This window comes from Meles meles, chromosome 18 (genome assembly GCF_922984935.1).
Source record: "Meles meles chromosome 18, mMelMel3.1 paternal haplotype, whole genome shotgun sequence".
Taxonomy (NCBI): domain Eukaryota; kingdom Metazoa; phylum Chordata; class Mammalia; order Carnivora; family Mustelidae; genus Meles; species Meles meles.
The window spans coordinates 56823514-56851267 of record NC_060083.1 but is presented as its reverse complement, the minus strand read 5'-3'; the positions used below and the strand labels follow the sequence as shown (position 1 = coordinate 56851267).

The 27754-nt window shown below is 46.4% G+C and overlaps 2 protein-coding genes across 12 annotated transcripts; one reads left to right on the top strand and one right to left on the bottom strand.

Annotated features, from left to right (window-relative positions):
* Window positions 1-949: 949 nt before the first annotated feature.
* On the bottom strand, window positions 950-11465 carry C18H17orf80 (chromosome 18 C17orf80 homolog). 10 transcript variants are annotated; one of them, XM_045983896.1, is made up of 6 exons: window positions 11367-11465; window positions 10533-10646; window positions 7569-9074; window positions 3299-3406; window positions 2621-2725; window positions 950-1094 (listed from the first exon to the last, which is right to left on the bottom strand). In XM_045983896.1, the coding sequence occupies exons 3-6, from the start codon at window positions 9046-9048 to the stop codon at window positions 1069-1071; spliced, it is 1719 nt and encodes a 572-aa protein (XP_045839852.1). In that variant the 5' UTR covers window positions 9049-9074; window positions 10533-10646; window positions 11367-11465; the 3' UTR covers window positions 950-1068. The 10 variants fall into 10 exon arrangements, with proteins under 10 accessions (XP_045839852.1, XP_045839853.1, XP_045839858.1 ...); XM_045983897.1 differs by having other exon boundaries at window positions 11326-11408; XM_045983902.1 differs by having other exon boundaries at window positions 10537-10646; window positions 11367-11398.
* A 13-nt stretch (window positions 11466-11478) lies between these two features.
* Window positions 11479-27681, top strand: FAM104A (family with sequence similarity 104 member A). 2 transcript variants are annotated; one of them, XM_045983914.1, is made up of 4 exons: window positions 11479-11794; window positions 16095-16194; window positions 24978-25040; window positions 27040-27681. In XM_045983914.1, the coding sequence occupies exons 1-4, from the start codon at window positions 11574-11576 to the stop codon at window positions 27277-27279; spliced, it is 624 nt and encodes a 207-aa protein (XP_045839870.1). In that variant the 5' UTR covers window positions 11479-11573; the 3' UTR covers window positions 27280-27681. The 2 variants fall into 2 exon arrangements, with proteins under 2 accessions (XP_045839870.1, XP_045839871.1); XM_045983915.1 differs by lacking the exon at window positions 24978-25040 and having other exon boundaries at window positions 11487-11794.
* Window positions 27682-27754: the final 73 nt, after the last annotated feature.

Below are 27754 nucleotides of genomic sequence, written 5' to 3'. Positions count from 1 at the left end.
TCTGTAAATCAGGACAAACAAGGACTAGGAACAGTGGCAGCAGACAGGGTTTCCCATAGGAGTAACACACCCCATTGCTAACAGAACACGATTATCTTTAAGAGCTAAATACTTGAATGTGTATTAGACAAAAGTACTTTCCCCAGACCACTCAGCATTTCACATATTCCCACTCAGGCCTAAACTCCAGTAGCTGACGCCGGGGTAACCCACCCTATAGAGCGCAAGGACGCAGTGAGGGCAATGGGGCGGGCCGTGAGGATTTCTGGCCTTCCAGAAGGGGCCCCTCCTTGCTAGTCTTCTCACAGGTGGAGCGGAGCCTGGCCATCCCAGAAACTCCTCCGCAGGAGGGATGGGAAGGTGGGTGGGGACTGTTTGTATGGATTCTCCGCCCGCTGCTGAACCGGAAGCAAAACCCAAGCACTGTTGCTCACGCAAGGGGAGCTCCTCCCGGGCCGTGGAAGGTACGGAGCATCGTTTTGGGAGACAGAATCCAGAAGGCTGTTTAACACGGCCCATCAAGCTACGGGCATTCCTGACTTCTTTTTCTCGGCTCCGTGAAGAGCAGTTACTCGTGCCCCATGTCTGCAGGACACTGGCTTCTGGCAGCTCAGGCTCACCGTCTGCATTTCCAGTTTGGAAAAGAATCTCTGGTCTTGCAGGATGAAGCCTTGTATTCGCCACATCACACGCAGGACTGGGGCAGGCTGTGCAAATAAACTTGGGGGGGTGTCTGCATGTACGAGTAGTAAATCTGGCCTCACAAACCAGACTCACAGTACTCGTGTAAGCGGGAGCTATGAAGTGTATTCCCTCTGTCACTCGGAGTTGGGCTTGACTTCAGTCGGCGGGTATCCGCTGACCTCGACTCAGACTACTGGGAAATGTTCACCCAGAACCAGGCCTGTCCACAGTCAAAAAACGGACCTCCTCTGTAACCGTTTTAGATTCCAATAATTTTATTCTTTCCACTCCCTCTCCCCCAAACCATCTTCAGTGGTTAAACGTGCACTGCTGGTGTCCAGCGTACGCCGCCCGCGGGCTCCAGGCTTCCATCCTGGGTCCCGGTCACCACTTCCGCCAGCGCTGCAGCTCTTCGGATAAACAGAGAGAAGCGTAAGGACCCAAGAGGCCACTTCTTTTTCTTTTTTTTTTAAGATTTTATTTATTTATTTGACAGACAGGGATCACGAGTAGGCAGAGAGAGGGGGGGAAGCAGGCTCCCTGCTGAGCAGAGAGCCCGATGCGGGGCTTGATCCCAGGACCCTGAGATCATGACCTGAGCTGAAGGCAGACGCTTAACCCACTGAGTCACCCAGGCGCCCCACAAGAGGCCACTTCTAAAGACGGTTTCTGTCTCCTGCCTGTGCAGATCATTCTGTTCCCCTTTTGTTTTACAGATCCAGAAATAAAGTCTTAGGGGCAATCAGAAATTTCTGTTTCACTTTCTTCAAAGATGTGAAAAAACAAACCTCAGGTATCAACCACCTGAGCCCTTTCAGACAGGTAAGCCTTTAAGGGGGGGCTTGTCCCTGAGAAAGAGTGTAAGTGAGGTGTTTTGGAGTCTCCATGTACACAGAGCTGATGAGAAAGGAACTCCTCTTCCTAATCAACGGACCGGAGGACCACACATCTACCAGCGCCCACCAGCGGTGTGCAGGAATTTACCACAGTCCTGTTTCTGCTGCCTGATCTGCTCTCCCACTTACTAGACACCCAATCACTCAAAAAATCCAATTAGAGTCAAGTCCCCCCCCCCTTTTTTTTAAAGTAGGCTCCACGCCCAAAGTGGCGCTTGAACTCACGACCTTGGGATCAAGGGTCACATGGTCTACCAATGGAGCCAGCAGGCACCCCAAGTCCTAGTAAACGTTTGTGATTTACACTGGTATTAATGGTTGTCTTGTACCTTTACACCCAAAGTTTTCGGAAAGCATCTGGGCTTTTTTTTTAATCGTGGAAAAATACTGGGCTTTTTGGGATATTCTCTTATATACTTTGTCTTTTAAATGTTTTAACTATAAAAATGTATTTTTATAAAGCAGGACTTGAAAAAAATGAGACAAGTCATCTTGGGACTAAAAGAGAAATGAAGTTCAGACATTCTTCCTCCTGGTAAGATCTGATGCAAGCTGGAAGTCCCAACTAGAAGGATGGTTTTGTTTTACATGGTGAAAGTCATGTTTAAGATTTCTGTGACCCTCAGACACATGAGTGAGAGCTGTACTGTTTCTCCCCCGCTCTTGGGGGTATAGAGCTGTTCAGTTTCAACGATAAAAAGAAGTTCTAAGGCAGGAATGAAGATGGGTGCTGATCTGGCAGGCAAACGACGTTCAGAGAGAGCACAAGACCACTTGATCTCTAGGCACCTCACGTCCCGAGCGCACAGGTGCAATTATGTCAATTCTAGTCAAATCTTATAAAGTCAATTATAACCATAACCTTTAATAAAAAAAACCCTAGAGCTGCAGGCAGCGGCTCACTCACGAGGGTATGTCAGATAAAGCAGCACGATCATTAAAAAGGAATTCCCAGACTGCCCCCCGCCCCCGCCATCCCCCTGAGGTCCCGTAATGGGACGTGACCTGTGATTTCGGTTAAAAATATCAAAAAAGCTTACTCAGATGCCTGAAGCTCCAGCCGCACCACAGGACAAAGTAGCCAGTAAAGAGCATGGTGATGCCCCCGACGCCGCTTCTCACCGTGGTGCTGCACCTGACCCAGCCTATTTAAAAAGAAACACGTCAGTTGCTATGGTGACCGGCAACCAGGGGCGGCGACCTGCCAGTTACTGAAATTCTCCTGGTCAGCCTGGGTGTCGGGCTTGTAATGCACAGCCTTTACATATCCCCCCACCACAAGTAATTTTTTAAACAGATGAAGAGGCTCAAATCCGGAAGACCTTCAATTTTAATACATCTAGTTACTGCTGCTTTGAGAGTCTGGTCGAAATCTTGAGTGGAGAGGAGATTACTGCGACTGGCTCACTCGAGGCGCAGGGTCCTCCTGGCTCTGGGACGAGTGAGGTGGGCAAGGGAGAGACGAGGGTAGGTGATGGGGAGGGACAGAAGCCGACTCTACTCCGTAAGTGGCCGCTGCTACTCTGCCTCATTTGCTGCCCTCAATTATGTCCGCTTCTGGGGCAGAAGCCGACCAAGAGGAGAGAAGGAAGCCTACGCACTCGTCTCTTTCTCTCTTTCCCTTCGCCCTGCTGTACCAGCCATGGCCACAGTAAGAGAAACTTCTCCAAATACCTGGAACCAGCCACACAACCCAGCAGACCGTGACTCCAGCTCACCTTTCTGGACAGCTCCCAAGAGCCGCATCAGAGACAAGTTGGAGGATGCAAGTCTGGTCGGGGGCTCCAAACTCCTGAGAGCGGTTGAGCTTCTTTCCCACAAAGGAACTAGGTTCCAAAAAGAAGGCACTGTGATCGTTCACCAGGATTCAGGCTCTTTCCCGACACTCCATGCCCGCGCCTCCCAGGGCGGAGCTGCAGCCCCTGGGATCAGGACCCGCAGACGTTTCTGATCGGATGAGCGGACTGCGCAGCCGGTCCAGTATACGTGCTCCGTGCAATGAACGGTCTACATTTCCCACCGGCTGCCAAACATCTGAGCAGAACTTTCTACTATTACAGGGCCTACTGCTCCCCATCACTCAATGTGCTAGAATCAACACGTGTGCCCCATTCGCCCACTGCTATTACTGACCAGCCGTTTCTCACTCTGTTCAACCAAAAATGTACAAACAGAAAGCAGGCTGTAAGGCTATCTATTTACAGCTTTCCTGCACCTGTTTTTTTTTCCTGTTTAATGACAGGCAGGAATCTCTACTGTTGCTGGTCCTCTGGTCTTGGTGGGATTCATCGGGATAAAGGATAAATGAAGTTACTAAGTTAATATTTATAACAAGTTTAGCAAATGAGGTAAAAGTTGCTATGGATGTAAAAATGCTATCCAAATACTTGTTACGTTAAGGAACAAGGAGAAAAGCCATACTGGCTTCCAAGAAGTTACACCGAAATAATTATTTTGCAAGGTGAAGACTAAAAATCCTTAAAGGATGACATGACCCATTCTTGGAAAAGATGGGAAGAGACACTTTCGTGTAAACTCCAATTGTAGAACGACTTCCCCTGTTGTGTCAGGACAGGGGTGGCCCCCTAACTGATCCTTCTCCAACCAGCAGCCTCCGCCATTAAGCGTTCACAGTGGGTACAAAAAAGCCCAAGGCCCAGGAGAGGCCAGCTCAGAACCCACAGAAGTCCTGTTAGACCGTCTCCAGCGTCATCCTTCCTGCTACTCAGGGACCCTGAGCTCTGATCTCCATCCCTTTTGGCCCGGTTGCGGGCCCAGGAACTGCTAACACCCACGGCCATCTCCTCTAGATGTTGTCCTCGACCTGCCAGTGCTGATGTCCTTACATCCCAAACCTAGCGACAACAGGTCCGCTCTCTCGTAGAAATGCTGGAGCCATTCCTACCTTGTGTACCTCTAACGCTTCCTATCACCCCTCGGGCCTGGCTGGAACTCCAGAAATGTGACTGCCTCGCCTCTCATGTCTCTCTGGCTGTTGTCACATGCTTTTGGGTAAAACCTCCCCTTTCACGGCCTCCTCTGGCTACCAGCAGACCTCATCCTGGCTTGTGCTACACCTGCCCTGCTCAGATGCTTCCCCACATATGCCCCGTCTCAAACATCTCAGCAGGGTGGTTTACTGATGGCAAAGCTGGATGATGAGAGAATGGCCTTTAAAAACCCATGACCCAGGGCACCTGGGTAGCGCAGTCAGTTAAGAGTCAGGGGCTTGGTTTTGGCTCAGGCTGTGATCTTAGGGTTATGGGATCAAGCTCTGCGTGGGGCTCTGCACTCAGCTTGAGACTCTCTCTCTAAAATAAATCAATCTTAAAAACAGCAACAATCAAAAAACACTCAAACCCATGGCCCTGTAAGGTTTCCTCATTCTTTTTTTTAAAAAAGATTTCATTTATTCATTAGACAGAAACACAAGCAGGAGGTGCAGCAGGCAGAGGGAAAGGGGGAAGCAGCTCCCCGTGCAGTAAGAAACCCGATTAGGGGCTCGATCCTAGGACCCTGCGATCATAACCAGAGCTGAAGGCAGACGCTTAACCAACTGAGCTACCCAGGCACCCCAGGTTTCCTCATTTTACCTTCTGCTATCCCCACCAGCCAAGTTTTGCTTTCTGTAGTTGAATGAACAGTGTTTTTTCCAAACCCCTCCCTCCCCTCTCCCCATCTGTCCACACCCCATCCCCTGGGCTGGGTCTGGGGCTCCCCGCTTTAGCAGCCTCCCAATACCAATGGTACTTTAAAGCTTGGCTGCTCTGCAGAGACACTGATTGAAAACAGGATTCTTAGACCTTATTTTCAAGATCAGTCTCTGGGGGTGAGGTCCAATAGTCAGTTGTCCAGATGCGGGACCCAAGGACCTAGATCTCTTCGGCTGGAGTCCTGAAAGCCCAGGCACCTGAATTCAGCCACGGCTCAGCCAAGCACCCCCGGCTAAGCGCGCACCAGGCTTTCCTTTGAAGAAAGGAAGCCGATTTCTATTGCTGAGGACTCTTAAGACCCTTGTATTTGCGGAGTCTCCAGGGATTTAAATCCTGAACTTCTAAAATCTACTTTGGCTAATGCTGGGAGAACTACCTTTTTTTGGGTAGTAAGTCTGTGAAATCCTTCTCATTAAACCCCACAAGACGCTCCTAATGCCACTGAGTTCCATAAGCCTAATTCTCATTTCCGACTTACTGAACCCCGACTCTGTGGTGTCCTCAGAACGATGAGTCTGCTGAGCTACGCCCAGTACTGCAGACTGTGACCAATGAAAGAGAACAGAAGCACTTAGAACCTGGGTGCCTGGGCAGTTCAGTGGGTTAAGCGTCCGACTCTTATTTCAGCTCAGGCTCCGTGCTCACAGAGCCTGCTTCGGATTCTCTCTTTGACCACCACTTACTGTATGAACATGGGCATTTCACTTAACACTTCCGGGGCTCAGATTCCTCACCGATAAAGGAAGTGGGACACTGCCTTCAGCGACAGTCATCTGAGTCATCGTGAGGACTGAATGAGGTAATAATGCAACATACAAGTGGTGTCTGATACAGTCATGTATCCCCTGACCAACACTAGTCCCCTCCCTTTTTCCTCTGAAATGAAAAGTGCCTGTATCAGAGACAGTCCTCCGCAGTATTAAAGGTAGTACAGGAAATAAACAAGTCCCGCTTGTCAGAGAGATTGGCACGGGCCACCGCAAACCACAGAGAAGTAGAGCTCTGACAACCCCGTGTTTCTAGTTACGGTGCACTTTCTGCAGGGCGGTTTAGCGGAAAAGGCGCAATGTGGTCTGAAGAGACTGTTCTACCTGCTGCTCTACCATCTACTGGCAACATGACCTTGAACCAGTCACTTCTCCTCTCTGCCTGTTTCTTCACCTGCCAAACACAGAAAAATCACTGCCCACCTCTCAGCCGGAGACGCTGAAATAAGAAAATGGATGGAAGCGCTCTGAAAACAAAGCAACACAGATGTTAATAGTAATTCTAGGTCAGCATGGGGAAAGGGCTGCGGGCCCCCACTGTGACCTTGAGACAGACTAGAGGGCCTAGAGGTCAGGTCTGTTTGTAGGAAAACCAGTATCCACTGAAGCAGTCGATGATGTAGCTGTAGCTAACAACACTGTCCAGTCACTACACTTTTGTTTTGAAAGCTCTAGAAAGAATGAATTACCGTACTGGGAAAAAAATGCTTTTCAGACCAGATGACTTGGGGTTTAGTGAATATATAATAACTTATAAAATATACCAGAGAGAGAAAATATGTCCCTTTTAAGAAGAGATGTTACGAGTTTTTCAGGTGCAAAGCTATTCTGAGTTGTTACAGGTCTCCTGCTGAAGCTAAAAGTACCAGTAAATGCTACACACACACACACACACACACACACACCCACCCACCCCTAAATGCTACATTAAACTAATGTGCTTCTAGAAAACCTTAAAAGAGAAAAATCTAAAAGCTTCCTGGTGAGGAAAAAGAAGAAACTTTATGTATCGTAACTAGAGGTAGTCCAATAACTGAAAGTCAAGTTGTGCAGGAAAAAGGGAGGATTCCCTGAAATTCCAGGGATTTCCTGACTTGACCCATTCTAGGCACTGGCGAGGAGCCTCTGGAGGGCTTCTGGGGAGACGGCCTCACAGCCGGTCCTTCTTTTTCCACGACTCCTTACTGGATCTCTCAAGACAGCCTGAACACCTGCCCAACATCCCCCGGCCACGCCCCCTCCTGCTGTGGAAATGCGATCAATGTCACCGGCCCACCTGGCCTAGTCCGACCTTCAACTCTGCATGGAGGGTAAGGGAGAATGGTAAAACTACTGGTACTAATTCTGGAGCAAGAACTGATGTTTTCAGAACTGTAAGTCTGGTATACTGGAGTGCCTAGGTAAAAAAGTCAAATGAGCAAAAACAGGAGTATTCTGAGCCTTATTAATTCAAAAGGCACAGAGCTGTATGGATGGGCTGGATGGCCCGTGAAAATGCGCATGTTTACCTTTTGAGAGTCTCTCCCCCTGGGGACTGGTGAGCTGAGGCTTTTGGGCCATTGCACTCCAATACTGGGGCTTCCCTGGCAATACTCCTAGTCCAAGGTAACCAGGATAGAGCTCTGGAAACCACTCCAGGCCCAGGGAGCTTGAAAGGGTCTTCCTATCAGCAATGCCAATCTGACGGAAGGGGCTGTAAGAGGCGTGAGGCAGGACTGAACGTGAGGCCTGCCGGCAGCTGAGATGTGACACTGAGGGCCCGCGGCCAGAGCTGGGCTGCAGAGATGCTCCTTCGCCAGTCTCTGTTAACGCCTTCACATCAGGGGCTCGGTGAGGACGGCAGGCTTCCGCTTCCTCTTCTTGGAAAGACCTGACGGCCAGAGAGGTAAGGCTTTGATTATGCGGCTGTGGCACAGAAAGCGGCTCACGGCGGGCCGTCTCTCTTGGAGTGAACAAATTTAAACTGGGACCTTCATGTGGACCTTTCTTCTCTGTGGCTGAATCATCACTACTGATGTTCTCTGCATCACCGTTCACAGAAGCCCATTCCGGGATTTCTGCTACAGATACGCTTTTCTCTGTGTTTCCTCTGCTGCCGCCGTGGGCCTCTGTTCCAAGGTACCGTCCTTTTCCCTGGTTCTCCCGGACTTGGATGTCACCTACTGGACTAACTTTAAAATTTAAACATTGTGATTCCGCGTTCTTTTCTTGAGTCTCAGAGTCTCTGACGTCAGAAGAGACTTCTGAGAGGTGGTCCCTGGCCTTGGACTGTCTCTCATTGTTTGACAATGATGTTCTTACTCCTTCAACCCCGTAACTGAGATTCATGGGAGAACTGTGATGAGGTTTATTTGGTAAATTTACTAGAGGCTTCAGTCTTAGGGGATCAATTTTGTCCAATCTGAAATTAGTAGAAGTGATCTGTACATCATTGGGTAAGGCAGAAGAGTATTTTCTATCTTGATTTGATGAAGAAGGTTCTACTGGGCCAAGAGGTAAAGATGTTTCAGTTTCTGAAAGGTTACTTCTACCTTCCCTTGATGTAGGCAAATATTTGGCAAGTTCTCTCCTAGGAGTGGTGTTCTCTGATGCGTGAAACTGAGCCTTCGCTTCTCCCTGGAAAGTAATCTTTGGTTCAGTATTTTTTAGTGTTTTGATAGAGCACTGACCTTGATTCTGGATGTCTTTATTTGCCTTTGTATTACTTGATCTTTCCAAACCAACAGCCAGGAGTGGAAAAGACTTCGTTGCCCGTTCCAGTTTGTCCTTTACCAAGTTGCTATTTCTCTTCTTACTCACCTTCTCCAACTTTCTCTCTTTAGTGTTATTTAAGTCGGCCATTGGCCCTTTCATTTTTTTAGCGTGTGGAGCTGGCTTGGACTGGCAAGCTTTCTGGTCAGCAGGTACGGTCAGTCCTATCATCTTACAATACGGCAAGTGGGATTTTAATCGTTTAAATGGCTTTTTACAGTAAGGACACACTTCCATCCTGGGCGAGTATTGCTCTCCTATTCCTGAAAAATGCAAATGGGAGATTATGAGGGGCACGTAGCTGGTAAATTACTAACATTTCATTTACGTGTGTACCTTTCATTTGGAAGAACCTAGGTTGAAGGAAGTTTTAAAAAATGTGCTTTGGCTTATTCTTTTCCTTACAGAGGTAGAAAACAGAAGACATGGTTGCTTTTAAGATAAATATCATTGGCTTCACTTGTTTGGCATTTTACATTCCTTAAAGTCTTCCAAGAATCAACTCTTGGTAAAAAAACAACCAAAGTGGTTTTCCACAACCCTAACTAGTAGATGAGGAAAGCCAAAAGACTTTAATATATTAATGGTTAAATTAATGGAAGAAAAAGTTGTACAAAATACCAGCCAGAGGGGTGCCTGGGTGGCTCAGTCGGTTAAGCATCTGCCTTCAGCTCAGGTCATGATCCCAGGATCCTGGGATCCAGTCCCATGTGGGGCTCCCTGCTTAGCAGGGAGTCTGCTTCTCCCTCTGGTCCTCCCCCTGCTTGTGCTCTCTCTCCCCCCTTAAATAAATAAATAAAATCTTCAAAATACCAGTCAGATTAAAATGTTTGTTGTTTAAGGTTACAGCAAGTCAACTGGTCACTACGTGAGTATAAAGAAACTGTTAAAATCTCTTAAACACATCATTTAAGGAAAGAATGGCAAAGAGTAAAAACTCAGGCCACGATCGAAAGGCTGCTGCTTAGAATCATGGTTTTCGAATATACAGAAGATCCACTATAGTGCAAGAAGAAAATATTAGACCTTCCATCATTTCAGCATGAGAAACGAAGCTCTAACACCGTATCGGTAACATATGTATACACACATACACGTTTATGTAAAAGTGTTTACGATGCACAAACGATATATACGTGGTGGGGACACAGTCTTCATTTTAAATGTACAGTTGGCAGTACAATGGACAACCGGCAAATTCATTCACCATGAAATCTTTGTGATATTCACGCCACATAAAAACATGGAAAAAAACAATACCATGTATCATTTGTACTCTTTGAGCACTGAGCCTGGCACATAATAGTTGTTGAATGAATTCCTTTTCTGGACATAAACATGCAAACGCTATTATCATAGATGACTATGGCTGTGAAAACCTTCTGACCACTGAACACGGAGACTAAAACCATTTACACAAAATAGATACACAGAATCCTGGCCAATCCATTTAGGATCCTATATAAACTCAGGCAAAACAAAACTGTTTCCGGCCAAAGAGCTTCAATTATTCTTACTTTGGAGCTACCCCCTTTACAATATAATCAAAGTAAATACCCACAACTGAAGCCAGTCCACGGGCCTTGGACTGGTAACTTTGGAAGGGGCTAGGGACCTCTTGGACGTGTCTGCCTCTACATTCCTCCACTACCCTTAAACCTACTGGAAAGATCCTGCACCCTCACGTGGTAACGTCTCACCGTGGGTGGGTGACTACTTACTTACTGGAGTTTCTCCAGAAGGATGCTAATTTGGGGACTGTTTCTCTCGGCTTTCCATGCCTCACGATCGCAGTCCCCGAGTCCGGCAGTACAAACTCGGTTTGAATTGTCAGCCTGCGCGAGACATAATCAGAAACGTAACTCGTTGGCACACCCAGCGCATGGCTGTGGCGCGGCACTGGGCCAAATACAATCTAACCGCGTTATCGGCAGGGCAGGTCTTCCTCGGTGCTCCGGGAAGCAAACAGTTAAGGCCGCGCCCGCCTCCCCCGCGCAGGGCCCGTGGGACTCCGGCCAAACGCCTCCCTCAATCCCTACCCCGCCGCGGCCGCGGTACCCGGCCCGCCCTCCTCCCGGCTCCCGCACTTTTTCCGGAACAGCTTCCCGCTGAGTGGGCGGGGCCGTCCTCCCCAGCAGCCCCAACCGGAGTCTCCGGAACCGCGCGGATGCTGAAGGGGGCTCGTCCTGCGACCCCGGGAAGCTCCCCACACCCCCACGGCTGGCCCACCATCCGATCAACTCCCTCTCCTCCCCGGAAACACTCCCCCATCTCTGACCCACGGCGGGATCCACCGGACACAGCACGACTGGCCGCAACTGACCCAGAGCAGCATCCTCACCTCGCCAGGCGAGGAAGTTCCGGAAGCCCCCGCGACAAGCCCCCCGGCGCAGCCCCTCGAGCGGCTTCCCAACTCCGGGGCAGGCACCCGCCGCAGGCCATCTGCGCCACTGCCTGATGCTGCTCAGCTGTGTTTTAAAAAACTGTTACCACACAGGGGCCTAACTCAAATACCTGCTTCGTATTATGATGCCATAATTTAAGTTAATTCAAACCTGGCTGGACTTTTATGCCGTCTCCCGGTCGCCTGCGAACAGGCAAAAGCTTAGGCCGCCTCTCGTGAGGTCCTCTCTCCCAGAAGCTCCCGGTCGCTCCACCCCACTCCGAGCCCGCCTCTTCCCGTGGGCGGGGTTTACCGGTCGGCGCGGCCGGGGTCGCGCCACTGCGCAGCCGCGAGAGGGCGGTACCACGGCGGCTGCGACATGGGGGGGCGCGGAGCAGACGCCGGAAGTAGCGGTGGTACGGGTCCCACCGAGGGGTACTCACCGCCGGCAGCGTCCACCCGCGCCGCGGCTAGAGCCAAGGCCCGAGGGGGTGGGCGTGGCGGCCGCCAGAACACAACACCGTCTGTTCCCTCTTCTCGCGGAGCCGCGCCGCGTCGCTCCCCTCCATCGGCTGCCATGAGCGAGCGCCTCCGCCCCAGGTGAGACCACAGAGACCCCCTTCGTTCCCAACCCCTCGGCAGGGCTGGAGCCAAAAAGGCGCGCGAAACGGGGGTCCGAGCAAGCGTGGGCCCTGCGGGTCTCCTTCTGGGTGCTTTGCGGCCCCGGGGGAAGAGGGAGAGGGATGCGCAAGTACCTGCTCCCTGAGGTGCGAGGAGGAGTGACTCGCTGGGTCCACGTCTCCCCCCACCCGCACCCCGTCTTTTTTTCCTCTCGTCTTTCCCTACTTGGAATGCAGTCTGAACGGTCCCGGAAGAGAGGCAGTGGCCCTAAAGCTTCCCTGTCCTAAATTTAGGAGGGTGGGGGGATGGGAGGAATGTCTGATCTTTGAGAGGGAGTCCCTAGGACGTCTTTGAGGGGCAGTGGCCGGAGCTGCCGTCTCCCCAAGGTCAGAAAGGATTGGGTTGAACTCTGCAGCAGGGAAGGATTGGGCTAGATGGAAGAATTTGTGCCCTCGGACGGTTGTGAACATAGAAGGGCGGACGACCAAAGTGACTTGGGGCCTTGACAGGCAGGATTCTAAACTGTTTGGATACGGAGCCGTTTGACTCCGAAGGCGGGAGGTAGGGCTTGTATCGCGATGCTCTACTTTCCACAAAGCGTGGCCCCAGGACCCAGGTCTTCACCTAGGGGTGCTGTTCTTGCTTGCCGTGTGCAGAATAGAGTCGGATCAAGCTGCCTGCTTGCTTGCTTTTCTCATTTCCTCCTGTAAGGGGATGGGGAGGAGAAAGTTGGGATTGGGTACCCCAAATGAAGAGGAGCAACTTTACTTCAAATTAGAAAAATCCCTCATGGTGGAATTTGAAGTGAAAACCTATAGATCGCCAAGTCCAACACTATCCCTTTTCTGATGAGGAAACACTTAGAGAGTTCAGCTGGTTTACTGGAGTCTTTCCAGGTTCACCAATCTTTCGTTATTTCCCGGGAGTCTCAGTAAAGCTCAAGTGAATAAAATAGGTTTGCCTTGGTAGATTATGCTGAATCTTGTTCATATTTTCATTGGCTTTGAATGTAATTGACAGTCTTCCCACAAAGGTCTTGCTCTGGAGGATGGTTAATTACGGGAAAGCATCCTGAGGTTATTTGGTCTAATAGTGAAGATCTAGGTTGGCCCATACTTCTGCATTGGATTACTGATTTCTGTATATAGTGAGTGGGGCATAAAGCCTGCTTGTATAGCAAGCAAGAGTGGACTAGATTTGAACTTGGAGGCCGACTTGCTATTGGAATTAGGAACAAGTTCCTTAGACAAGGTAAGCCAGATCCAACTGTCATTGTTTTCCTTCCCAAACCCAGTTCATACTTCTAATAGTCTCTTGTGATGTTTCCTATCTGATAAGGTCTAAATATTTCCTACAGAAATACTCCTTTCATCTCTCCGTGGATAAGCAAACCTGACTGTGCTTATACTGGTAGCAGGTGCCTTTTATCTAGTACGCAAATAACCTCAACATGTTTATACTGGTAATTTCGTTGCTATAAAAAAAACCCACGTGATTTGGACAGGGGTTTCTTACCTGCTTTTCACCCCATGTTTCATGGAGTATGGTGGACCAGCCCTGCCAGCTCCTTTTGTCATAATATCTCCAAGTTGGTTCAGTTTCCTGGATCTGTTTCCTCAACTTTAAGATGAGGGGTTGGTCTGAGATGGTGATTTTTCAGACTGTTATAAAATATACTGAGATAACCATAGAGGGGTAGATGTATGTCAAGGAAACCCCTACTTAACCAAAACAAGTCCTTTGTTTCATATATATATATATATATATATATATATAATGATTTTTTTTTTCCTGATAGAAAGTGTTCTGTTATTATATAAAAAAAAAAGTTTGAAAAACACTAGTCTCCATACTCTTAAGATTTCTTTTATGCTCAGTGTCTAGATGACTAGAAGACTGGAAAGAAATGAAATGAGTGGTGATGTAATCGGCCATCCTTAAAAGTAACAGATGCTAAACAACAATCTGTAACTAGATGCCTGGGGAGAACATAATCAATTATATGGTGGCGGCTAAAATTATAACCTGGTCTGTGGCATTAATGTGGAAGGCTATAATCTGACTTTGTGGATACGGTTGAACATGAAACTGTAATCTTGGCAATCATTAACAATATTGTTGAAAGAGGAATGTTTCAAGGGTGGAATCTACAAAGAGCTTAGAAAAAGGAGAAAGAAGAACAGGAAGGCTCATTCTTAGTCCATACCATCTAACGGAGAGGGCCTCCTACAGGGGTGATTGGGATATCGGGAAAAAGCTGCTGCTTATGAGGCAGGGATATTTCATGGGACTTTTCCCAGAGTATAGTTGAAATCCGCAGAACCAGCCCATCCTCTCTGTGCTCACATCCTTTTTGTCCGACAGCCTCCTTGACGTTCATTGTCTTGTCACTGCAAAGATATGCCATGGGTTATAAATGAGGAAATTGGGCAGTTGGGGTCAGGCTCATAATTGGTTAGAGTGGCTCAGCTGCCCAGAGCACAGTCAGTGGCTGGCATATTGATAAGAGAAGAGTTTGGGGACCAGCCTTTGGTGAGTTTCCCTGGGGTGGCATGTGACATTCTGTCGGATCGTGTTCTGTGAGCTGCATCTCTTTTCCAAACAAATTCTCGGTCATATTAGGGTGGAAATAGTAATTATTTGGTTCAAATCTGTGGTAGTAGCACAGCCATTTAAATGAGTATCAAACCTGCTTTTCACCTAGTTTTTAACCCGCACATACTCAAGAGTAATGTGCGGTTAAGATCTAGTGACCTGAGAGAAGGGTTAGGGAGCAGAAATGATGATCTTAGAAACAACTGAGTCTTAGAATGAGATCACCAGAGCCCTTTGCAGGTTGGTTGATGCTTGATCGGAACCGCCCACTCACAGTTTCTTGTTCCAAGCCTAAGCTGGATCTGCACATTAGTAGATGTACTCAGAGTACAGGAGTGTCGCCGAATATAGGGCTTTGAGCTCAGGGTGATAACTTAGATGTTCTCCAGTATCAAGACTTCAACTCAAAACCTTGGGATTATGGGCCTGCCCTACCGTGCCACACTCCTGGCATAGAAAGTGTACGACTGTATAGAAGATACTCAGTGCTCAAATAAATACTTTGCTCAAATTCAATACCTGCCCAAGAGCTGTCTTTCCTCTAGCTATAGAAATTTGAATCTTTAAGCGTTTTCATTGTAATAGATTATGCTGCTTTGTATAAATTGGCCTCTTGCCAGTGCTGTCCAGTGGCACTTTCTGTAGTGATGGGAATGCCCTGTGTCTGTGCTGTCCACTGTAGTTGCCCCTAACTACCTGTGGCCTTTGAACACTGAAAATGTAGCTAGTGTGACTAAGGAACTGTATATTAAATTAAATGTAAGTAACCTCATGTGGCCAGTGGCCGCCATACTGGAGAGCACAGTTCCGGGCAGTTTGCCTTCAAATGATACCTCCTCTAATTTATTTCTGTGTTCTGTCTTCTAAACGGGGGCGTAGACGTCCTTCCAGGAGCACTTAATTCTTTCACCGAATACATACACATTTTGTCTGTTGCACATCTGAGAACATTGAGGTAAATGTGTGGATTTTCCTTAAACCTGAAAATTTGGAGCAGCTTGCGCTGCAAACTCTAATAATTTGGTGACGTAACATACAGTACGAGGTGGTGCGGAGAGAGTAATGGAGTTAACCGTGTGCCAGAGCAGCCTTTCCAGTGACGGCTGGGAAGAGTGATCTGACGCTTTAGGGGCTCTGATTTGGTTGCATGTAATAACTGGGGGGAATCAGGGATGAAAGAAAACTGCAGATCGGAGACCGCACGAATCTCTGATGCTATCCCTGTGTAGCACCATTTTCGTGAGGATTTTAGGGGTACGTGGGCAGAGACAGCCACTCCTGACTTACCTACTGTCCTATGGAAGGGAGTAAGATGAGGTAACCTGAAATGGTGATTTCAGGAAACACAGAGGGAAGATAACCTTAATTAGGTGGGATTTGGAAGCTTAGTCATGAGCATCACCCTGCACCTACTTGTTCCCAGTAGGCATTTAAAGTTGCCAGGCTTCTTTTTAGAAATCACTTGCACTCATTTAAGCTCGCCCCTACTGCTGCTGTTTCATATTTTCGTTCTTCGTGCCCAGCGATGGTGTACTTCTAACTTTTTACCTATTGGGATAGTGCGTATGATGAATTCTGTTTTCTCAGATAAGAGGGCAATTTGTTGTCATGATTTACAATTTTAAGTGTCTAAAAGATCAGTCGTTGGATTTTTCTTTTTTCCCTCCCTGTGATTTAATTTCAGGAAAAGGAGAAGGAATGGCAACGAAGAAGACCATCATCTTCCCCCCCAGACCAAAAGGAGTAGTAGAAATCCCGTCTTTCATGATTCCTGGGACACAGAGGTAGGAAGTGTGGTCAGAGTTTCTGCTGTTTTCATTGACTTGAGCTAAATAACCCAGTTTCTTCTTGTAATTAAAATTATTCTTCATATAAATAAAAGTCATCTTACTTGATTGCCGTGGTTTCAACTTTGTTTGAGTCATGGCCCCTTTGAGGAAGCTGTGCACCTTCTCCCCAGCAAGGTGGCGTACGTCTGCGCATAGTAGCACACACACACAGCCCAGAACTTGTTAGAAGTTCCACGGACCTTTGAAAACTCATCTTTGAGCTGTCTAGTTGAATTTCAGGAACCAATTATTTTCTAGTAATTTAGGAGCCCTTAATTATCCTTAAGTATATTTTGTTGCTGTCATGCACGTGTCTGTATGAGAAACTGTAAACATTCAGAGTAGGTAACGTCTGTGCACACATAATCCTATTTTTAAGTGTTACTGCTTTTTTTTTCTTCTTTCTTATCATGTTGTTCTAAAAGAGCTCCTGTGGGAGGCAGGGTGGAGGGGAGTGAGTGGGAAGAGAGGGAAAGAGCTCCTGAAGTTCTGGTTTCCTGAAAAGAGAGCTTCAGTGTAGCCCGGTGGCAAAGTTGCTCGTGCACCCCAAGGGCTGCCCTTCCGGGGGCAAGGAGGCTAACATTCAAATGATGTCTCTGTTACCGCAAAATTGTGACCCTTAACAAGTCGTCACCATGACTGAGAAGCTCCTCACTGGCGGAGATCCCCAAGCCCAAGTCTCGTAACTTAGAGCAGACCTCTGTGCATCATAGAACTCTGTGTATCATAGTTGTTGCACAAACAAAATAATTCGTACTTTAATTAGTTCTCGAAAATAGGATTTGACCTACGTCCAGTCTTTACCGGGGGGGAAGAAATCCGTTAATGTGTGGGTCGTACACATTCGGGGGCAGTAAATGAACAAGTGCAGATTAGCTCCTTCTGTGTGGAGACTTGAGTTCCTGTAACTCCTGTCCCCCTTTTAAAAGTCTGCTCTCATGCTTTCTTTTTCTTACGTTTTGAAAAATGATTAACAGAAAAGCAGTTGAGCTTTTGTTTAATGGGACAATTGGAGGATGAAAGGAAAGCAGAGATTAGAGGCTTCCCTGAGTATCCAGTGATAAAACTGTGACAGCAATTGAGTTTCCATTATTCTTTTGGGTTATTCGTCTGCGAAAAGAGTGTGCAGGGATTACTTTCACCGCATCAGTGTGCCTTTACTTGTGTCTCTGTGCAAATCCTGCCAGGTGGTGTTTACATTCATTCAGAGGTACTGTCGGTCTCTTTTGTGTTGATCATTTGTGCTGTTGACGGTTGTGATGCCTGAGAACAGGATTCTAAATTGTCATTTTAAAACAAGGAAACACTTCTGATCTCGTATTTTCAGTAAGACTCTTAGTAGTTTTGTTTTAATTGCTGTTTATAGAAAATGGTCTTTACTGCTTGTCTAAAACCTGTAGCATTGATTTCACAGAAGCAAACCATGTATTGTTTTTCAATGTTTTGGTTCATGTGTCTTGTTCTTACTTGTTCAAAGAAATGGAGCGGCTAAACCACTCTGTAATCATTAGTCTGAAAGATGGACTAGCTTGCCTTTGTTAGAATTAACAGGCCATGCAGGCATTTTTTTATTTGTTGTGATCTCTGAACTCACTGGTAGACCCCGTGTGGATGGTTATGGACATCCCGTGCAGCCCTGTTGACTGACTGGTCACCAGCGCTCTGAATGTGTGGCCCCTTGTGCTGTGCTTATCCAGGGGTGGAATTAACCAGTAGTGAGGCGGAGTCAACCAAGGGAAGGCTAGAGAAGCAAAAAGCAGGAGAAAACCTTTAAAATGGAAAGTTAAACCCTGAATAATCGAATCTCCACCATTGGAATAGATAGTTACGTTTATAGCACAAAAATATCAGGTTTAGGGGCACTTGGCTGCTTTTTGATAATTGTATATGAATAGGAAAATAATAAAATGATTCATTATTAGTGGATTGTTCGTTTTGTAAATTTAGGTAATCAGACGTTAATGAAGATGTTGTTTTTATTTATTTTTTATTTTTAAAGATTTTATTTGTCAGAGAGAGAGCAAGAGTGAGAGAGTGAGCGAGCACAAGCAGGGGAAGCAGCAGGCAGAGGGAGAAGCAGGCTTCCTGCTGAGCAGGGAGCCCGATCCGGGACTCGATCCCAGGACCCTGGGATCATGACCTGAACCTAAGGCAGATGCTTAACCGACTGAACCACCCAGGCGCCCCAAAAATGTTATTTTTAAATTCTAAGGTGGGGCCAGTGAGATAGTTTCCTTAAGCCTAACCGACTGAAGGGAAACTGTTTCTTGTGTCTTTCCTGAAATACTTAAGTAATTTTAGAATTCTTTTTCTTGTGACTTGAAGAGCTTTCATTTGGAAGGAGTTTGCTTTAATTCTGAGAGGATTAAATTAAAGTTGTTTTTATAATTAATTGCCAAGGTTACGTTTTTCTCCTAAATGTAATAATATTGTCAAGTACTGGGGGAAAAGGTGTTTGAATTATATGTAGCAAGTAAATCACAGTTATCTGTAAAATGGAGATAGTATATATCTCTTTCCCTAGATACTGTTGAAGGGGAAGAATGTGAACTGACTTGCCAGATTAGTTACATAAACAAACTTTTAATCTACTTGTGCATTTTCTTCTTGCCATTTTTGTAGGCGTATTATCTCTGCTTTTCAGATGGGAAAATTGGGTCACAGAAAAGTAAAGTAGTTTGCCGAAAGATACCGCTACTAGGAGGCAGAGTCGGTGAGCCCAGAGCTTGGCTGGTGAGCCCCTTTGCTCCCGGACCATGGTATGTGCTGTTGCACGGCATACGGGACGGAAGTTCTGAGAGATTTTGCTAAATATATTCAGAGACAGCTCAGTCCTAGATTTCTCTCACATCATGGGAACAGAGAAGAGTAATTTTCCTCCTCCCGTCTTAGCTGGAAAATATTTTTCCAAGTAAATGTTATGATACAGTATTAGCTTGAAAGCAATTTTAGATCGTTAGCTAGAAAAAGTGAAGAAATTGGGGTCTGAAGGTTTTTTTCAAAACTCTTAATTGGCGTTGGAAACAAAGACCTTTAATCTTAACTTCAGTGACTTGTATTTAATGACTTGTGAGCCTTAGGATGCTATTTTAAAGTTGAGATATAATTTACTGGTACGGGAACAAATTTTTTTGTAACACCGTGCCAGATGAATGTATCGGTCAGGCCATTTTTCTGTTCATTGAGCAAAAAGTGAAATCGTTTATCAGTCTGTGTCTCCTGCTGGGTCCTGTACAAAGGCAGTGACATTCCCTGATCTCGGACAATTATTTGGATGGGTGAAAACCAGCGAGATTTGACGTTATTTAAATTTGTTCTCTTAGGGGTGGTCTCATTGGTTTGAATTTTATCTTAATTTGTAGTAGAGGAATGCTTTTTGCTTTCAGTTTTAATACCTTTATCTACAGTTTACCCTAGGTGTTTCCACATAAACCTGGCTTCTTTCACGAAGGTGCACCCCTGGAAAAGGTGCTGCTACCTGAGTAACTAGAAGCAGAACATTTTTACATGTTTGTGAGGTGGTTTTTCTTAAAGATCTTTAACCTACCAAGACCATTTTAACTTTTCAGCTCACTGTAGAGTAACAAGGAAGGAGTGAGAGAATGTGGAGGAAAAACAGGAGTGGCTAACCTTGAGTAGCCTCTGCCTTTATCTTTCCCTGCTAGAAGGGGAAAGTTTTCATGTCATAACCCTAAAATCCCACGGGTATTGTTAATGCAACTGCGGAGACCTGACCAGAAAGTCACAACCAGGGAACCCGTGTATCATTACAATTAGGGTTCTCTAAGTCCATTTATCTTAACTACTAAGAATTAGCTGAATATCGGGTGATTTTTTTTTAATAGCGTGAATTTAGATGACAATGAGAATATTGAGTATAATTTCTTTAAAAGTATCTTAAGGCTTTTAGTTTTTTGCCCATTCTTTCTTTTTAAATTATTTTATTTATTAGATAGAGAGAGTGAGAGCAGGGGGGAGGGGCAGAGGGAGAAGCAGACTCCCCTCTGTGCAGGGAGCCCAACGTGGGGCTCTGTCCCAGGACCCTGAGATCATGAGCTGAGCCAAAGGCAGACACTTAACTGACTGAGTCCTCCACCCCCGCTGTGCCCCAGTTTGTGCCCATTCTTATCTTCAGTCGGTTGTAGGGTAGTAGGTGCCTCCTAAGAGACAGAACTGTTTTTGGTGATGAAAGTATTAGGGTGTGTGTCATGTTTAAAAACTCTGTAGAGGACGCCTGGGTGGCTCAGTGGGTTAAGCCGCTGCCTTCCGCTCAGGTCATGATCTCAGGGTCCTGGGATCGAGTCCCGCATTGGGCTCTCTGCTCAGCGGGGAGCCTGCTTCTCTCTCTCTCTGCCTACTTGTGATCTCTGTCAAATAAATAAAATTAAAAAAATAAAATAAAACAAAAACCCTGTAGCAAAGAAACTCTGAAATTACCTTCTAAAATGGTCCATTCAGAGTGAAGAAACGGGCCTTTCCAAAATGAGTCTGGTTTTCCCATATGTTTAAAGACACCGTGCTCGTGGTGCGTGTCCTCACAGTGTCAGTAATACGTCGCTTCAGCCCACAGCATCGAGAGCTGCACCAGGTGGTTGGTTTGTAAAGAAATGAGTGTATATACCCACGTGTACGTGTTTTTCTACAGGTCGGGATAATTTTTTGGCCTGTCGGTTTTAAACAGTGAAGTGATTGATTATAGGACATTTTAGTTAGGAAGGACCTTAAAACGTTGTGCAGCCTGTAAGGGATACTGAGACGTAGGAAGGATAGGACTCCCTCAGGGACACAGAAGAGTGACCGCCTGCGTTGTCATTCCTTGCAGTCAGACGTGGTTTTCAGTAGCCCACTGAGCTCATTTGGAATCTTACAGCCTCCCTGATGATAGCAGACCTGCCGCTCTCTGAAATTGTTGGCGCTTCGGAAGCACATAATTTTCCGGTGGATGCTCTGACAGGCTTGGCTAGGGTCATCTCTTGCACCTATTCCAGCCTCTGCCACAGACTTACACGGCACTTGATCGTGACCCCAGGAAGGGCATGCGGTGAGCCGGAGTTCTTCGGTCCTCTGAGGCTCACTTAAACGCAAAAGCACCGGTGAATAGGGAGCTGGAAGGGACGGGAAGCTGGGGTTTGAGAGAAAATCAAACACACTGCCAGTCTGCTTTTCTAATTACGAAGAAAAAGCATCCAGCTCTAGGTAATGAATAGACACATATATTCTGGCTCTCCTTTGATGAAGCAGAGAGACTCAGTAATTAATATTTCTGCCTGGAGGGCTTTCTAAAGATTATCAGCGGAATCGTCTTTAGAGTTGTTTTGGGTATACGCGGCTTGCCTCTTAAACTGATTCACCCCTTGGGAAAATGGAACCCGTTGTAGGCTGAGAGTCCTGGACCTCTGCTATCTAATTCGAGCCCTGTGGGCTGAGAATATGAGCTCTTCACTGTTCCTGTCCTCTGCATCAGAACTGGTGCAACACGTCTCTTCCTCTCTGCCGAGGGAAGAGGCCCTCCGCCTTTCTTTGTCTACTCTGCCTCCTTGCGGAGGCCCCTGAAAGCCCCCCTCACACGCCTCCCTTCTCTTACAGTCTCTCCAGCATGGTGTCCCCGGACACGAGCCCACGGAGGTATCTGTCCCTTCCTCGGGGGTCGCCCTGTCACCCCCCAGCCCGTCCGCAGGCTCTCCCCCACTTTCCCAGCAGCTGGCCCGTACCTTCAGCCCGGCTGGCTGGTGTCCCACCTGCCTCCCCTTCTTCCCTCTCTTGATCCCGTTTCCTTCCCAAAGCCCCTGAACCGTTCTCAAGGCTCGCCGGTGCTCTCCCCATTCAGCAGACATGCACTGAGCACCCAGTCCTTGCCAGCTCACCTGTCTCCTTCATTTCCTTTTTTTTTTTTTTTAATTTTATTTATTTATTTGTCAGAGAGAGAGAGAGAGAGAGTGAGCACAGGCAGACAGAGTGGCAGAGAGAGAAGCAGACTCCCTGCGCGGCAAGGAGCCCAATGTGGGACTTGATCCCAGGATGCTGGGATCATGACCTGAGCCGAAGGCAGCTGCTTAACCAACTGAGCCACCCACGCATCCCTCTCCTTCATTTCCTTGCTCCCGTCTCCCCTTGGGCTGTGACCCATCCCCTTTGATTTGCAGTGCTGCGGTCCTGCCGCGGGCCTGCTTTCCTGCTTGATGCATGGAGCCCCCCCTTCTGCGTAGAGCTCCAAGCAGGTCTTAGGTGCTGACTTCAGGGTGCTTGATCGTCGAGCCGTAACCCCTCCTGGATATTTTGTCGGACTGTGCCTGGGTAACCCGCCACAGCACACTGTTAGCTTTACCTCCCAAACACTCCTTCCTTCTGATTTTGCTCCTGCTCTGCTTTCGGTTTGCCATGGCCTGCTTGCTGAAACGCTTCCCCATTCTTCTAGGCCTGGTTCAGATACTTTGCATTTTCCGGAGGCTCTCCTGGTTCTCTCAGCGCCTGTTGCTAGATTGCCGTCACTGCAGTAGCGGTGACTGGAGGATTGTTCTCCATGGCTGGGCTGCCACCATAATCTTGGTTAAGCCCAGCACATTCCTGTTGAGTGATTAGGCCGTCCTAGTGAAAATGCCATCTTGTACACAGCAGGCACGGGGACATTTGTGTGGACAGTGCGTGGCCATCAGAACAGTCTGTGCATGCTCGAGCCGGGTTTTCCGGAGCCACGTGGGGCCCTGGCAGGTGCACGTTTTAAAACAGCGCACGGGTGATTCCGGAATAGGTTGAGTCATGATCGTTCTCTTCTCCGCCTGCCCTGGCTTCCGCACTTACAGGGACGCACTGGTAGAGTTCACGAGTGCGCAGGCTAACCTAGAGACCTCGCTGTGCACGCAGATCTCCGCGGGCTAGCAGTTGCCTTGGTGTATTTAGAGAGACCCTGTTGGTTGGAATTGGCATAAGTTTAACTTTATTGTGCTTGTACACGTGGATGGCCAAGGGGTTTTTATTTCACAGAGTGTGACCTTACTCTCTTTCGATTTGTGATGTCAGTCTGTCTTGAAAATACCTGGGTCAGATGTCAGCAGGAAGCCTAAACTGAAAGTCCGGAGGAAAGAGAAGGAGCTTTCTAACTGCCCGCCGGGATGCGTGGTCTGCTGAGTGGTCTCCCTGAGGTGCAGGGGAGAGTTCGACAACTCTTTCTTAGTCCCCAAGTCTGATCAAAGAATTCTTAAGAACGGTATTAGTAACGAGGTAAATATTTCTGTCCCAGTTCAGCAGCTGTCATTTTTAAAACCATGTACTGTAAAGGGTGCCCCCTCCCAAGCAATGTGGTACTGGAAAGATCCACTAAGTGAGGAAAATACAGTTTCTCTTTTCATCTCAAGTTTTTTTGTTTTATAACAAACTGATCGACTTCTGTGCAGATCTTAAAACGTGGACAGAGACTTTACTTTTTAGGGTTAGGAGGAAATAATGGTCTTTCTCTTGTCCCATAAAGTAGGCCTGACCGACAGGGTCTCAACGGACAATAACTTCCCAACTTTTTTGACCCTCTCCCACAGGAGTGTTTTATTTTGTGACCCAGCACACACTAAATATATTCGTAAGCAATAAAACAAGTTTCACTGAATGGTTACCCTTTTCATGTTTTGCTCTGTTTTCTTTTCCTATGCTGGCTGCTAATGGGTTTTCCTTCAGTTTCAAAACCCCTGGTTCATCCCTAGAGAGTGAGATACTCCTAAAAGCTTCCCTCCTAGTGAGAAGACTGGTCACAAGTGGCAGAAAATAGGAACCAAAGCGTCTTTTACAGAGATGTTTTGCTTTTACCTTTGATGGCAATAGTGCGTAGGTAACGTTTTGTAAAGGTTAAAATAACACGTAAAGGCCATTAACCCTGATTCTTGGGTTCAGATAGTCCCTCTTCTCTTAGTTTAAAAATAGCATCAGCCCGCTCAATGCAAGTGAATACAACTGAAGCAGTTTTAGAGGTTCTTAAAGAAGGAAAAAAACAGCCTTCTGCAAATCTTACTGACATCAGTGTACTTTTTAAGTCTCCATCTTGAAGTTAGAAGTACCTAAAGATCCGATCTGCTTTGTAGCAACATTTAGTTCTCTTACTTGTGACCAATTTGCTTCCCACAGAAATCTTTTTTTTGTAGAAGCTGTAGAAAATAAAAATACTGTAAAAAATAGAAGGTCCAAATTCTAAATATTCTCGCATATATATCCTTCTAAGCTGTTTTTGGTATACGTAGATGTCTATACTAAAGAAAAACATTTAAAAAGCCAGTTGGCATTCTGTACGTACAGTTTTGCAACCTGTAAAAAAATGTTGGAGACTTCTTTCCTGGTATATATATACATCTCTGGTATTGTTAATAGCTGAGTAGAGTTTCATTGTTGACAACTATAATTCATGGGATATATTTTATATACATGTGTTATAACCAGTTTCTCTGTTGCTGGACATGGAGGTGATTCTCACTTTTTCACTGTTACAAACAAAGCCACGTTAAACATTTGTGTACCTGTCTTTTAAAGTTGGTATAAACCATGTTTTTACGCGAGGTTTTTAAAACGGACTAGAAATCACAGGTATGTCTTTTCACTTTTTGCGGTATTGTAGAGAAATTTTTTCTAACCTGTTTATTTTAAAGAACTTTTACCTTTTCTCAGAATAGAGTCACCTTTGCTATTATAGTGTGAAGTAAATTTTGAGATGGAAACTTGACTTACTAGAAACTGATTCTGGTTCTTGCCTTAATTTTCAGACAGTACCTGTAACGAAAAACAGTAAAGAAAACAGACTAAGAGGAAACAGAGTGTTCTGCGCGGTGGGTTTCTTACTTAGTGTAGTAGCTGACGTGTTAACTGTTCACGACTTTACCAGGTGCAAGAGCTCCACACACAGGGGCTGCTCCCCTCTAGGTTAGGAGAAGTTTTTTTTTTTTTTAAATATTTCTTTCCTTTTTAAAAAAAAAAAAGATTTTATTTATTTATTTGAAGGAGAGAATGAGAGTAAGTATGAGAGGGGGAAGGTCAGAGGGACAAGCAGACCCCCTGCTGAGCAGGGTGCCCGATGTAGGGTGTCGATCCAGAGATTCCAGGATGATGACCTGAGCTGAAGCCAGTCGCTCAACCAACTGGGCCACCCAGGCACCCAGGAGAAGCTTTTACAATTTTTGGTTTTGAATTGTATTTGACTTTGAAAGTCTTTAAGTACCTTTTTTTAAAAAGATTTTCTATTTATTTGAGAGAGAAAGCGTGCACTGGGAGGGGTAGGGAGAAGCAGAAGCAGACTCCCCGCTGAGCAGGATCCATTCCAGGACCCTGAGATCATGACCTGGGCCAAAGGCAGTCACTTAGCCCACTGAGCCACCCAGGCGCCCTGGTCTTTAATTGCTGCTGCTAATCCTGCCATCTGACTCCATTCAGCCCGTCATAATGCTCTTCCTGTTCGTGGTTTTTTTGTGGAAAGACATACAGGTGGTCTTTTACCACATGTGGGCAATGGGATGTGTAAGCTGTGAAGCAACTCCAGATGACTTAGGGGCCATGAAGATGCTCCTCTAAGTCTTACTAAGAACAGATACCCTTCAGGGACCTTGCTTTCTCTCCTGGTTCAGACATGTTTGTGTACATATTGTTAGGTGCAACTTTTGCTCAAAAGATGGATAAACTAGTATTTTTAAAAATCACTTTTAAAGTATGTATCTGGAAACATTATTTATACATTTATTTTTATAGTAAAGATACGTAATAACCACATTGTAAGACTGTTATAGTAAAGGGTAGGAAACCAAGAAGCAACTTAATCCCTCCATTTGAATACTATGGCCAGTTTTCCCGTCTTTCTTATGTGTAGACGTTACAGAGTTGTGTGCAGACTTTCCAAAACGGACGTCTTTGTATAAGGAGCACGGATCAGATAGCTCAAAGGGCGAAGTTAAGAAAAGGACGTACCAGATCATTAATTACTAGAATCCTGTCTTTCTCATGCATTGATGCTTTCCAGTACAGTACTGGGCTGAGTTGTGAATGGAGGAAGGGCACTGTCAGTCATTTATTTGAAATGCAATACTTAAATTGTAAAATAAGCCATCATTCTGAAATGTATTCTTACCATTGCGTTACCTTTTAAGAACCTTAGTTTTTAGGGATCTCTGAGTAGCTTCTTCAAGACAACTAAGACACCAAATCATAGTTGTTATATTAAAAAAAAGAAATAAGGCACACCTGTGTACACACGGGCACACACATCAAACCGCAGAATTGCCGTTGTAACTTTAGAAGAAGTACGTTGTTCTTTCTCAAGATAGGTGTTCTTGCATTCAGAGAATACCATTTTGTGTCCCTGAGATGTGAACCAGGAAATTGTCCCAGATGTTTTTAAAACTTGTGGCTAGAAGCCATGTTGTGTTAATGACACTTAAGCCCTGTCCCCGTGATTGTTACTTTTCCCTTGGAGGCGGAGAACTTCCTCCTTTGATTACTGGGAAATTATGAGAATGAATGATGAAAGCAGGTAGAGAAGATGTGAAAGGAATTAGGATGTAGTTGAAGAGCTTTGCAGTCAGAAGGCCTGAGCCCAGACCCTGCCGCTTCCGGGGATGTGACGGGGATGCTAATCCCACTCAGCCTCAGGAGGCAGTCACGAGGATGCAGTGAGGTGTGCGCACTTTGTCTAGCTGCAAAGCCTACTGCTTTTGGTGCTGCTGCTCCTCAAACCAAACAGGAAGGATGCTCTTACATGGGGTATTGTAAATGACACCACAGTAAAGTTCTTAAGAAACCAAACAGCCTAATCTCCATCCTGTTTCTTTTTCCTTCCAGTCTTCAAGCAGCGACAGCGGTGGGAGCAGCAGCAGCAGCAGCAGCAGCATCAACAGCCCGGACAGGGCGAGCGGGCCGGAGAGCGGCTTGAACCACATGGCTGCCGGGTCCGGCCCTAACACCCCTCAGCCTGTTCCCGAGCAGTCTGCACTGTGCCAAGGCCCTTACTTCCACATCAACCAGACCCTGAAGGAGGCCCACTTTCACAGCCTACAGCACCGAGGACGGCCTCCGACATGATGTGCTGGCAGTTTCTTGCCTTCTGTGAAGGGACAGCGCTGTGCAGATTTGATATTTCAACTTACAATGTTTTAAAAAATTGCACAAAAATATGCCTGTTGGCTTTTCAGTCTATATTTGAAATAACAGGTCAACAGGCCGTTGTTTACTTGTGGTCTTGCTGCACTATTGCGATTTCGAAGGGGCTTTGAAGCAATTTTTTATAGGATTCTTTTGAGGGTGGGTCTCAAATCCGTGTCGAGCTAATGGTATGAGGAAATCTCATCTGCGTGTTGAATCCATAGTTTGTCCAGTTCAGACTGATTTCCAGATCTGTCAATTAGAAATTCTACTTTATGTAAAAAGGCCTTTTAAAAATGCGGGATCTTCAATTTTTTTAATTCAATAAACTAGTAAAGAGTATCTAGTTTCCATGAACAACACCCAAGTTGTTTTCCAAAATACAGAAAGCTTGATTCAGTCTTGCACTGAAACT